General features: G+C 43.9%; 1 protein-coding gene across 1 annotated transcript in view; it reads left to right on the top strand.

Annotated features, from left to right (window-relative positions):
- LOC124046779 (N-lysine methyltransferase SMYD2-A-like) overlaps positions 1-13,923 on the top strand; it is a 58,016-nt gene that overhangs the window by 13,175 nt on the left and 30,918 nt on the right. The window contains exons 2-4 of the mRNA XM_046367529.1: positions 259-322; positions 10,527-10,637; positions 11,470-11,530. Of these exons, the coding sequence (XP_046223485.1) occupies positions 259-322; positions 10,527-10,637; positions 11,470-11,530 (236 nt within the window). The remainder of the gene's footprint in view (positions 1-258; positions 323-10,526; positions 10,638-11,469; positions 11,531-13,923) is intronic.

Raw genomic sequence — 13,923 nt, 5'->3', positions numbered from 1 at the left:
GTGTATGTGTGTGTTTGAGACAGCGAGAGCTTGGTGTGTAGGTAATATCTTACTATCCTTGATGTCTCGCTCATATCAACTTTCAACAACAAAATGTCACATTCTCTCCTCTCTTTCTCTCTTCTCTCCTCCCCCCCATTCCTCTCCTCTCTCTCTCTCTCTCTCTCTCTCTCTCTCTCTCTCTCTCTCTCTCTCTCTCTCTCTCTCTCTCTCTCTCTCTCTCTCTCTCTCTCTCTCTCTCTCTGTCTCTCTCTGCAGGAAGGAAGGCCTCTCCAAATGTGGAAAGTGTAAACAAGCTTACTACTGTGAGATTGACTGCCAGGTATAGTGCGTTTGTGGTTACTATGCTTACTATGTGACAGTGTGTGAATACTGTAATGTTGACCTTGTAACATCCCCAGGATATTCGGTAATTCAGGCACTGAAGACAAAGGGTGTTATTTTCAAACCACACTGATCCTCTGAGAACCGAATGTTAGCAACGCTAACAAGTACATGTCAAATCCCATAGCAAATGCTAATGCTAGCGCATCATGATCCATTTTTATACAGTCTCTGACCTAAACTATTTGCAGTACATCCCAGCTCATAAAGTTATACAAGTAACAAAAAAAGGCTACACACAGTTTGCTGCACGCCAAAAAAATAAACAAATATTAGACGGCAAGGCTCTTGATCCAGGAGGGGATTCTCTGCTGTTAACCAAGCGACGCTTGATTTAGCAAGAAGCTAAGTACTTAACTAGATAGCTAACTGGCTACAGAATTAACAAAACCTTAGCATTTAGCATATTTTAGACATTTTTAACATAGTAAAAAAAATGTGTTAATGTGTTACAAACTTTGGTCCCATCCACGATCTCAGTTGTTTAAAGCTTTTTATTTTGTTAGTCTAGTCTACACGCATTTAGTTTATCCACAGTTCTTACATAGCAAGAATAAAGTCATTTGATATACATTATATCTGGTTAGATAGGACTGAAAACACACTGTAGCATGTATAAGTACTAACTATTATAGAACAGCAGGTTTTAATCCCACACCTTAGCTACTCTGTCCATAAAACAGGAACAGGAAACCGCCATCTTGTGTTTTCCATGTGCTGTATATTTGTATCTACATATTGTAAGATGAGGAAAAATATTTTTACTAAAAGTATTATTATATTGTTGTTTTGACTATGGCTTTTCAAATCTCCCAACAGTGGAGGGTTTATTTGAGATAAATGTTGTGATTTTTCAGCTTTTTTCCTACACCTGTGACCAGAAACAAACTACGACAATACCAAAATAAGTGGTCTAATGATGCTGCTTTTCCCGAAGCAAAATCTGCTGAGATGGTTGTAATTCCCCCGTTTACATAGCATTCTGTTTGTGGCAAGAAGTTTTGTATTTAAATAGAAAAACTCACTTTTTGAAAATCAAGATCTATGTGTCGGTTTATAAAAACCATGTGCCACGGAATCGGCACATCAAATCTCTTCCCAACTATTTTTCAACCTGTATGGCGCCACTGTCAGCGTGTTTGGTCCTCAAGTAAAACTTAGATTTTTATTTGTTTTGTGTGCACATTTTGATCTGTAATAAAGGTCAGACAAACAAGTTCCTTACCTTCTCCCCTTCCGCTTGTCTGTAGCTTGGTTGTAGTTTTGGATAGAGCAGACATTTTCATATTTTCTTTTTTAATGCCACGTGACTACTCCACGTTTCCTATTCATAATATCATTCACAAAGATAATTCATTTAAAACAATTTTATTACAAAAAATATATATATTTAAATTATTATTTTATTTATAAATGATACAAATTATTTTTTAACATTATTAATATTTGAATTAAATAAAACTAAATATTTGTTCAGTCTTTTCTGGAGGAAACTGAAATTGCAACCAGCTTTGTTTTTACGGCTGGTTTTTTAGAATGGCTGGTTTTTTAGAATGGCTGTTTTTTAGAATGGCTGGGTTTTTAGAATGGCTGGGTTTTTAGAATGGCTGGGTTTTTAGAATGGCTGGGTTTTTAGAATGGCTGGGTTTTTAGAATGGCTGGGTTTTTAGAATGGCTGGGTTTTTAGAATGGCTGGGTTTTTAGAATGGCTGGGTTTTTAGAAAGGTTCCGTATTCAATTAACTGAAAGTGAGAGGTTGTAATCTGATTAACTTGTATTTTGCTCTTCTATTTCCTCTTCTTCTTCTTCTACCATTTTGGTGAATCATGGAATATTCCGTCATTTGTTACAAGTTTCTGTAGATTATTTCAGGGTAGCAATTCTATGTTGAAGATTCAAAAATATTTTTTTGCATTTAAAAAAAAAGAAGAAAAAGTCTATATAATTTGCCTTTTATTTTTGAATAATATATTATACTTGATCGTTCCAGAGTAAGTTCTTACATTTATTTTTGTTTTTCCTTTTAACTTATTCTATATACATAAATCTACATTCGGGAAAGTATTCAGACCCCTTTGACTTTTTCCACATTTGTGACCAACCGCCTTGATTCGGTGTTATGTAGCAACATTTTCAATTTGTGATTTTTACATTGGATAAAAGTAAAGATTTAGAGCTAGAAAATTGTATATCATCTGCAGTTGAGGAACAACAGAAAAATAATTCTGCTTTGAAAGTTGATAAACTTCTAACTTCACTTTTGAGAGAAATTGCCCCTGAATTGTTTTTTGGGGTGGAGACCTCGTCTGTCTACACCCTTTCTTTCAGCATCGTTCACACCCTCTTAAGCCTGAGCCCCACCCATCTCTTTAAGGGTTCACATGTGCGGCCATGTGGTAAACTATATCAAATCTAAGTTCACTTGTCACCTGCAGACGATACAGAGGGTGTACATGGGTAGCAATATCAAAAACAAAGTGTACAGATAACAAATATTTCATAATTATTAGATGAAGCTTAACAACATGCTATAATCACCTCACATCGAACTAAGTGGATGGGTCTAGACAGGACAGGTAGGTAAATTCAATTGATATAGACATGATTTGGGAAGGCAGACACCAGGTCTCACAGTTGACAGTGCATGTCAGAGCAAAAACCATGCCATGAGGTCGAAGGAATTGTCCGTAGAGCTCCGAGACAGGATTGTGTTGAGGCACAGATCTGAGGAAGGGTACCAAACATTTCTGCAGCATTGAAGGTCCCCAAGAACACAGTGGCCTCCTATTTAAAAAAAAATAAATAAAAAATAAAGTAGTTTGGATCCACCAAAAGTATTCCTAGAGCTGGCCGCCCAGCCAAACTGATTAACTGGGGGAGAAGGGCCTTGGTCTTGGAGGTGACCAGGAACCAGATGGTCACTCTGACAGACCTCTAGAGTTCCTCTTTTGAGATGGTTGTCCTTCTGGAAGGGTCTCCCATCCCTGAAATTCTCCACCAATCAGGCCTTTAAGGTAGAGTGGCCAGACGGAATCCACTCCTCAGTAAAAGGCACATGACAGGCCGCTTGGAGTTTGCCAAAATGCATCTGAAGACTCTCAGACCATGAGAAACAAGTTTCTCCGGTCTGATTGAACCAAGCGTCACGCCTGGAGCAAACCCAACACCATCCCGACGTTGAAGCATGGTGGTGGTGGCAGCAATAAGAATGGGAGAAACTCTCCCAAATACAGGTGTGTCAAGCTTGTAGCGTCATACCCAAGAAGACTCGATGCTGTAATCGCTGCCAAAGGTGCTTCAACAAAGTACCGAGTAAAGGGTCTGAATAATTATGTAAATGTGATTATTTTTTTATTTTTAATAAATGAGCAAAAATGTCAACCTGTTTTTGCTTTGTAATTATGTTTACAGTAGGCCTGTATACAGTAGGCCTGTTTACAGTAGGCCTGTTTACAGTAGGCCTGTTTACAGTAGGCCTGTATACAGTAGGCCTGCTTACAGTAGTAGCCTACACACTTAAAAGCAAAAGATCTGACTGTCTGTTCATCTGTTAATAACAAGGTACTGTCTATTATAAGCCGCGCTCTCTATCGGTTGCACAGAGCAAAATACTGTAAATAACAGCCTCCCTAATAGGGCCAATGAAATGAGAGATGGTCATTTGCTGTAGGCTACAGCTTATTCTGATATATCAACCAACAGCCAGAAAAGGTGATGAGGAGTTTTTAATAGTTTCAGTTTCAAGTTTTAATGTCACATGCACAAGTACAGTGAAATGCCTTTATGCAACCTCAAAACCTAACAGCACAATAATCAATAGTGATGTTTTACTAGAAAAACACACACAAGGAATAAGAATATGAAATACAACGTACATTCTGCAATGGTTATAAAAATAGGCTATGTTTTCGAAAGTAAACAATATTCAGTCGTCTACAAAAACACAAATGGGAATCTTCTGTTCTACCGTTGAACAAAAAAAAACTGCGCTCCGGATCGAATAGAGATAAAAAATACTTGGAAGTCAATTTTTCTACCGTAAAGTGGGTTTGAATTCAATGAGAAGCTGGGCCATTGTCGGGCTTTTAGGCTACTTCGTGACTATGAAACCATCACAGTCAGAAAAAGAGAAGGAATTTATTCCGCAATGATCGTGGCAAATGAAATGGATTCCTTGGCTTATTTCAAACTATTTTAGAGTGCAACAAAAAAAAGCTAGAAAAAAATAGTGGCGAAGGATCGCATCTTATTTACCTGTTGTTGTTTTTAATGAATACGCATGTGATCATTTTCACTGAACATTAGACTACTGCCTGCGTACGGTCTAAAGACCATAGAGCAAAACACAATTGATCTCGTCAATTTCACTTTTGATAAATGCCAACTTTTTCCATGAACTGGCGCATGCGTGTTTTGGAGTATATATATTTTTTAAGTACACAACGTTTATAGATGAGTCCCCAGGGTGTGTGTGTGTGTGTGTGTGTGTGTGTGTGTGTGTGTGTGTGTGTGTGTGTGTGTGTGTGTGTGTGTGTGTTCGTTCCAGAGAAATGGATCCCCCTAAGGAAAGGTCATAGTGAACCCACACAACCGGTGTAACACAACTACTAGGCTGCGTTCAACAGCACTGGGCCTTCTTCTGAAACTAGAGCTGCGTTCAACAGCACTGGGCCTTCTTCTGAAACTAGAGCTGCGTTCAACAGCACTGGGCCTTCTTCTGAAACTAGAGCTGCGTTCAACAGCACTGGGCCTTCTTCTGAAACTAGAGCTGCGTTCAACAGCACTGGGCCTTCTTCTGAAACTAGAGCTGCGTTCAACAGCACTGGGCCTTCTTCTGAAAAACTCAACAGCACTGGGTCTTCTGAAACTAGAGCTGCATTCAACAGCACTGGGTCTTCTTCTGAAACTAGAGCTGCGTTCAACAGCACTGGGCCTTCTTCTGAAACTAGAGCTGCGTTCAACAGCACTGGGCCTTCTTCTGAAACTAGAGCTGCGTTCAACAGCACTGGGCCTTCTTCTGAAACTAGAGCTGCGTTCAACAGCACTGGGTCTTCTTCTGAAACTAGAGCTGCGTTCAACAGCACTGGGTCTTCTTCTGAAACTAGAGCTGCGTTCAACAGCACTGGGCCTTCTTCTGAAACTAGAGCTGCGTTCAACAGCACTGGGCCTTCTTCTGAAACTAGAGCTGCGTTCAACAGCACTGGGTCTTCTTCTGAAACTAGAGCTGCGTTCAACAGCACTGGGCCTTCTTCTGAAACTAGAGCTGCGTTCAACAGCACTGGGCCTTCTTCTGAAACTAGAGCTGCGTTCAACAGCACTGGGCCTTCCTCTGAAAGTACGAAGCTCTGGGCCTTCCTCTGAAGCTAGAGCTGCGTTCAACAGCACTGGGCCTTCTTCTGAAACTAGAGCTGCGTTCAACAGCACTGGGCCCTCCTCTGAAAGTACGAAGCTCTGGGCCTTCCTCTGTAGGACAGGCAACTCAGTTTCTGGAGTGCTGCAGGTTAACTGAACAAAAATATAAATGCAATATGCAACCATGTCAAAGATTATACTGAGTTTACAGTTCATATAAGGAAATCAGTCAATTGAAAGGGCCTAATTAATTTATATCTATGGATTTCACATGACTGGGAAATACAGATATGCATCTTGTTGGTCACAGATATCTTAAAAGGTAGAGGCGTGGATCAGAAAACCAGTCCGTATCTGGTATGACCATTTGCTTCATGCAGTGGGACACATCTCCTTCACATAGAGTTGATCAGGCTGTTGATTGTGGCCTGTGGAATGTTGTCCCACTCCTCTTCAATGGCTGTGTGAAGTTGCTGGATATTGGCAGGAACTGGAACACGCTGTCTTACACATCAATCCAGAGCATCCCAAACATGCTCAATGGTAAGAACTGTAAAATGTTCAGCTTCCAGGAATTGTGTACAGATCTTTGCGACATGGGGCCTTGCATTATCATGCTGAAACATGAAGTGATGGCGGTGGATGAATGGCATTACAATGGGCCTCAGGATCTCGTTACTGTATCTCTATGCATTCAAATTGCCATCGATAAAATGCAGTTGTGTTTGTTGTCCGTAGCATATGTCTGCCTATACCATAACCCCACCTCCACCATGGGGCACTCTGTTCACAACATAAACATCAGCAAACCGCTCCCCCACACGACTCCATCTTGCCCGGATTCATCCGTGAACTTTCCCAGAATGCCAGTGGACATCGAAGGTGAGCATTTGCCAATTGAAGTCGGTTACGACACCAAACTGCAGTGTGATCAAGACCCCGGTGAGAACAACGAGCATACAGATGAGCTTGTGCAGAAGTTCTTTGGCTGTGCAAACCCAGAGTTTCATCAGCTGTCTGGGTGGCTGTTCTCTGACGATTCCACAGGTGAAGAAGCCAGATGTGGAGGTCCTGGGCTGGCGGGGTTACACGTGAGGTCAGGTGGACTTACTGCCAAATTCAAAACTTGAGACATCGGTGGCATTGTGTTGTGTGACAAAAGTGCACATTTGAGTGGCCTTTTATTGTCCCAGCACAAGGTGCACCTGTGCAATGATCATGAATCACTACTGTATCAACAATTAGTATAATCAACTGTCAATTACTATGTTTTCATTCTGAATAGTCGTTAGCTCTGGAGCTGCAAAAACCCAAATGACTTCAAGGCCACAAATAATTAATTAAATTGTTTTATTTACTAGACTAAGTTGAAAATGGGGTAGTTGAAAGATATCACGACCGGATACAACACAGCTATTGAGGTGAGAGGCTCTGCAGATCAATATGAATGGGCTTCTGGGAAATACATTCACAGGACTTCTGCAAATGATATGATCTTCTTCATAAAGAGATTGAATGGGAGAGGACTATGTCAACACAGGCTTTCACAACCCTGAAACTATAGAGATCACCAACCAGGAATAGACATGAAATAGGCAATTAGCATTCGGTGTGGATGTTGCCGGGGATAGTAATTGACAGTGGGTTTGTAAATTAGACTTGCCATCTTACGATCTCCTCATCGACTTCCACCACTTTTACACAATCGCAGCGCCACTTTCAGAGGAAATGAATAATGTACTAGGTGTATATTGACTTGTATGTCGGTTGTTGCCTCTCTCTCAGTTCTCAGTCCAGGAAAGTAAATGTGTTTTTTTACAGCTTTTCCCTGCAGTGAATTCTTCCCTCTGATCCCCAGGATGGATTGGATGGATTGTCAAAACTTAAATTGGTTAGTCTTGAATGCTAACAGTGCATTCCACAAGATCTCCCCAGGGTTGATATCCCTCTGTCTGAGTAAGATCGGGAGAGTCAATGAGGGTGTGTGTGTGGTTTCCATGGAGATGGAGGTCTGGCTCCTCCCCCCCTCCCCCGGTCACATAGAATCGCATGGTTTATCCATGTTTAGTGGAGATCTGTGTATAAAGTGTCGTGGGAGGGGGGGGGAGAACAGCATCAAAAGACACTCTTAGCTTAGCAGTGGGGTTAGGTTAGCGGTGGTCCGAGGCGGGCGTTGGGTTAGCGGTGGTCCGAGGCGGGTGTTGGGTTAGCGGTGGTCCGAGGCGGGCGTTGGGTTAGCGGTGGTCCGAGGCGGGCGTTGGGTTAGCGGTGGTCCGAGGCGGGCGTTGGGTTAGCGGTGGTCCGAGGCGGGCGTTGGGTTAGCGGTGGTCCGAGGCGGGCGTTGGGTTAGCGGTGGTCCGAGGCGGGCGTTGGGTTAGCGGTGGTCCGAGGCGGGCGTTGGGTTAGCGGTGGTCCGAGGCGGGCGTTGGGTTAGCGGTGGTCCGAGGCGGGCGTTGGGTTAGCGGTGGTCCGAGGCGGGCGTTGGGTTAGCGGTGGTCCGAGGCGGGCGTTGGGTTAGCGGTGGTCCGAGGCGGGCGTTGGGTTACCAGGGTTTTCAAGTGCTAAATTTTAATAACGATGGTTTCGGGGGAAAGAGCTCTGACATTTTTAACGATTAAACCAGGACTCTCCAACCCTGTTCCTGGAGAGATACCCTCCTGTAGGTTTAAACCAGGGCTTTCCGACCCTGTTCCTGGAGAGATACCCTCCTGTAGGTTTAAACCAGGACTCTCCGACCCTGTTCTTGGAGAGATACCCTCCTGTAGGTTTAAACCAGGGCTTTCCGACCCTGTTCCTGGAGAGATACCCTCCTGTAGGTTTAAACCAGGACTCTCCGACCCTGTTCCTGGAGAGATACCCTCCTGTAGGTTTAAACCAGGGCTCTCCAACCCTGTTCCTGGAGAGATACCCTCCTGTAGGTTTAAACCAGGGCTCTCCAACCCTGTTCCTGGAGAGATACCCTCCTGTAGGTTTAAACCAGGGCTCTCCAACCCTGTTCCTGGAGAGATAGCCTCCTGTAGGTTTAAACCAGGGCTCTCCAACCCTGTTCCTGGAGAGATAGCCTCCTGTAGGTTTACACCAGGGCTCTCCAACCCTGTTCCTGGAGAGATAGCCTCCTGTAGGTTTACACCAGGGCTTTCCGACCCTGTTCCTGGAGAGATAGCCTCCTGTAGGTTTAAACCAGGGCTCTCCGACCCTGTTCTTGGAGAGATACCCTCCTGTAGGTTTACACCAGGGCTCTCCGACCCTGTTCCTGGAGAGATACCCTCCTGTAGGTTTACACCAGGGCTCTCCAACCCTGTTCCTGGAGAGATACCCTCCTGTAGGTTTAAACCAGGACTCTCCAACCCTGTTCCTGGAGAGATACCCTCCTGTAGGTTTAAACCAGGACTCTCCAACCCTGTTCCTGGAGAGATACCCTCCTGTAGGTTTAAACCAGGGCTCTCCAACCCTGTTCCTGGAGAGATACCCTCCTGTAGGTTTAAACCAGGGCTTTCCAACCCTGTTCCTGGAGAGATACCCTCCTGTAGGTTTAAACCAGGGCTTTCCAACCCTGTTCCTGGAGAGATACCCTCCTGTAGGTTTAAACCAGGGCTCTCCAACCCTGTTCCTGGAGAGATACCCTCCTGTAGGTTTTCATTCCAACCCTGTTCCTGGAGAGTTCACCCTCCTGATAGGTTTAAACCAGCTGGTTGATTAGATTCCAGGTAAGATACCCTCCTGTAGGTTTAAACCAGAGGTTTTCCAACCCTGTAAACAGGAGGGTATGTCCTCCCGGAGAGAACCTCCAGGAGGGTATTTAAACAGGGTTCCAACCCTGTAAACCTACAGGAGGGTATCTCTCCAGGAACAGGTTTTCATTCCAACCTTAATCTAGTTCACCTGATCGTAATAATAAGCTGGTTGATTAGATTAACCAGGTAAGTTACAACTAGGTTTTGAGTGTAAACCTACAGGAGGTTATCTCTCCAGGAACAGGGTTGGAGTTAAACTACAGGAGGGTATCTCTCCAGGAACAGGGTTGTAGTGTAAACCTACAGGAGGGTATCTCTCCAGGAACAGGTGTAGTGTAAACCTACAGGAGGGTATCTCTCCAGGAACAGGGTTGGAAAGCCCTGGTGTAAACCTACAGGAGGGTATCTCTCCAGGAACAGGTGTAGTGTAAACCTACAGGAGGGTATCTCTCCAGGAACAGGGTTGTAGTGTAAACCTACAGGAGGGTATCTCTCCAGGAACAGGGTTGTAGTGTAAACCTACAGGAGGGTATCTCTCCAGGAACAGGGTTGTAGTGTAAACCTACAGGAGGGTATCTCTCCAGGAACAGGGTTGGAAAGCCCTGGTGTAAACCTACAGGAGGGTATCTCTCCAGGAACAGGGTTGGAAAGCCCTGGTGTAAACCTACAGGAGGGTATCTCTCCAGGAACAGGGTTGTAGGGTAAACCTACAGGAGGGTAACTCCAGGAACAGGGTTGTAGGGTAGGGGTTGTGGATTTGATTCCAGAATAGGCCATATATACTGAAGAAGTCTGGAGAACAACTTCTGCTAAAATAATAATAATTACAGCATTTAGGAATATGTGAATCAGACAAATAGTTCTGGTGGTTGCCATGACGATCTTCCATGCCTCTGGCCTTCTGTCAGAAACCGTTTTGAATAGATAGTAGTTTGTTTGCCAAGGCAAGTGGGGCACACATCAGATGGCTTGCCTGCAGACTTGCATTCTGTGTCCTTGAGTAAAGCACGTCTCTAATATGTTCTCTGTCTGCTTTCTTTACACACACACCTGTAGAAGGGAGACTGGCCGATGCACAAGTTGGAGTGTACAGCCATGTGTTCCTATGGGGAGAACTGGTGTCCGTCAGAGACCGTCAGACTGGTGGCCAGGATCATCATGAAACAGGTGGGTCTGTGGATGGGTGGGTCTGTGGGTGGGTCTGTGGATGGGTGGGTCTGTGGGTGGGTGTGTGGATGGGTGGGTCTTCCATGCCTCTGGCTCTCTGTGGATGGGTGTGTTTGAATAGATAGTGGGTTTGGGTCTGTGGATGGGGGCACACATCAGTGGATGGGTGTGCCTGGATGCATGGGTCTGTGGATGGGTGGGTCTGTGGATGGGTTCTCTGGATGGGTGGGTCTGTGGGTGGGTGTGTGGATGGGTGGGTCTGTGGATGGGTGGGTCTGTGGATGGGTGTGTCGGTGGATGGGTGGGTCTGTGGGTGGGTCTGTGGATGGGTGGGTCTGTGGGTGGGTCTGTGGATGGGTGGGTCTGTGGATGGGTGTGTCGGTGGATGGGTGGGTCTGTGGGTGGGTCTGTGGATGGGTGGGTCTGTGGGTGGGTCTGTGGATGGGTGGGTCTGGTGGATGGGTCTGTGGATGGGTGGGTCTGTGGGTGGGTCTGTGGATGGGTGTGTCGGTGGATGGGTCTGTGTGGTTTGTGTGTGGATGGGTTTGTGTGTGGATGGGTGTATGTATGGGTTGGTGGATGGGTCTGTGGATGGGTGTGTCGGTGGATGGGTCTGTGTGGTTTGTGTGGATGGGTATGTATGTGGGTGGGTCTGTGTGTGGGTGGGTCGGTGGATGGGTCTGTGTGTGTGTGTGTGTGTGTGTGTGTGTGTGTGTGTGTGTGTGTGTGTGTGTGTGTGTGTGTGTGTGTGTGTGTGTGTGTGTGTGTGTGTGTGTGTGTGTGTGGATCAATTCCCCCTAAATGTGTTCTGCTTTGTCTGTGTCTTCACCAGAAAGTCACAACGGAACGGACACAGTCAGAGAGGCTGTTACTCCTCTGCGAGTTTGAAGCCCGTAAGTACACAGATTAGATACATAGTAATAAAACTCCTACTAAGTACACAGATGAGATACATAGTACTAAAACTCCTACTAAGTACACAGATTAGATACATAGTACTAAAACTCCTACTAAGTACACAGATTAGATACATAGTACTAAAACTCCTACTAAGTACACAGATTAGATACATAGTACTAAAACTCCTACTAAGTACACAGATTAGATACATAGTACTAAAACTCCCAAAAGGGGTTTCAGAAATCCTAGTTGGAAGATTCCCGGAATCATGGCGGGAATAAACAGGAATTCCGGAGTGCTCCAACTGGGATTTCTGGAAAACCAGGGAATTGGGGGGAAATTACCAGAATATTGCAACCCCACATAGGACATACAGTTGAAGTTGGATGTTTACATACACTTTAGCCAAATACATTTAAACTCGTTTTTTTCTCTCACAATTCCTAACATTTAATCCTAGTAAAAATTCCCTGTTTTAGGTCAGTTAGGATCACCACTTTATTTTAAGAATGTGAAATGGCTGAATAATAGTAGAGAGAATGATTTATTTCAGATTGTATTTCTTTCATCACATTCTCAGTGGGTCAGAAGTTTACATACACTCAATTAGTATTTGGTAGCATTGCCTTTCAATTGTTTAACTTGAGTCCAATGTTTCGGGTAGCCTTCCACAAGCTTCCTACAATAAATTGGGTGAGTTTTGGCCCATTCCTCCTGACTGAGCTGGTGTAACTGAGTCAGGTTTCTATAGGATTGAGGTCAGGGCTTTGTGATGGCCACTCCAATACCTTGACTTTGTTGTCCTTAAGCCATTTTGCCACAACTTTGGAAGTATGCTTGGGGTCATTGTCCATTTGGAAGAACCATTTGCGACCAAGCTTTAACTTCCTGACTGATGTCTTGAGATGTTGCTTCAATATATTCACGTAATTTTCCTCCCTCATGAAGCAATCTATCATGTGAGGTGCACCAGTCCCTCCTGCAGCAAAGCACCCCCACAACATGATGCTGCCACACCCCCATGCTTCACGGTTGGGATGGTGTTCTTCGGCTTGCAAATCTCCCCCGTTTTACTCCAAACGTAACAATGGTCATTATGGCCAAACAGTTCTATTTTTGTTTCATCAGACCAGAGGACATTTCTCCAAAAAGTACTATCTTTCCCTATGTGCAGTTGCAAACCGTAGTCTGGCTTTTTTATGGCGGTTTTGGAGCAGTGGCTTCTTCCTTGCTGAGCAGCCTTTCAGGTTATGTCGATATAGGACTCGTTTTACTGTGGATATAGATACTTTTGTACCTGTTTTCGCCAGCATCTTCACAAGGTCCTTTGCTGTTGTTCTGGGATTAATTTGCACTTTTTGCACCACAGTATGTCCATCTCTAGGAGACAGAACGCTTCTATTTCCTGAGCGGTATGGCGGCTGTGTGGTCCCATGGTGTTTATACTTGCGTACTATTGTTTGTACAGATGAACATGGTACCTTCAGGCATTTGGAAATTGCTCCCAAGGATGAACCAGACTTGTGGAGGTCTACAATTCTGTTCTGAGGTCTTGGCTGATTTATTTTGATTTTCCCATGATGTCAGGCAAAGAGGCACTGAGTTTGAAGGTAGGCCTTGAAATACATCCACAGGTACACCTCCAATTGACTCAAATGATGTCAATTAGCCTATCAGAAGCTTCTAAACCCATGACATAATTTTCTGGAATTTTCCAAGCTGTTTAAAGCCACAGTCAACTTAGTGTATGTAAACTTCTGACACACTGGAATTGTGATGCAGTGAATTATAAGTGAAATAATCTGTATGTAAACAAATGTTGGAAAAATTATTTGTCATGTACAAAGTAGATGTCCTAACCGACTTACCAAAACTATAGTTTGTTAACAAGAAATTTGTGGAGTGGTTGCAAAACGAGTTTTAATAATTCCAACCTAAGTGTATGTAAACTAGTTTTAATGACTCCAACCTAAGTGTATGTAAACTAGTTTTAATGACTCCAACCTAAGTGTATGTAAACTAGTTTTAATGACTCCAATCTAAGTGGATGTAAACTAGTTTTAATGTGTGGATGTAAACTAGTTTTAATGACTCCAACCTAAGTGGATGTAAACTAGTTTTAATGACTCCAACCTAAGTGTATGTAAACTAGTTTTAATGACTCCAACCTAAGTGTATGTAAACTAGTTTTAATGACTCCAACCTAAGTGTATGTAAACTTCTGACTTCAACTGTATGTCACACTATATTGAGGTAAAAATCGGAGCATAATGCTTATATAGATGTCATCACATTTTATTGGTCACATACACGTGGTTAGCAGATGTTAATGCGAGTGTCGCGAAATGCTTGTGCTTCTCGTTCCCGACAGTGCAGTAATATCTAA

The sequence above is a fragment of the Oncorhynchus gorbuscha genome, linkage group LG10 (genome assembly GCF_021184085.1).
Source record: "Oncorhynchus gorbuscha isolate QuinsamMale2020 ecotype Even-year linkage group LG10, OgorEven_v1.0, whole genome shotgun sequence".
NCBI classification, from domain to species: Eukaryota; Metazoa; Chordata; class Actinopteri; order Salmoniformes; family Salmonidae; genus Oncorhynchus; species Oncorhynchus gorbuscha.
Note: the sequence above shows the minus strand (reverse complement) of the source record. Positions and strands in the feature narration are given on the sequence as shown.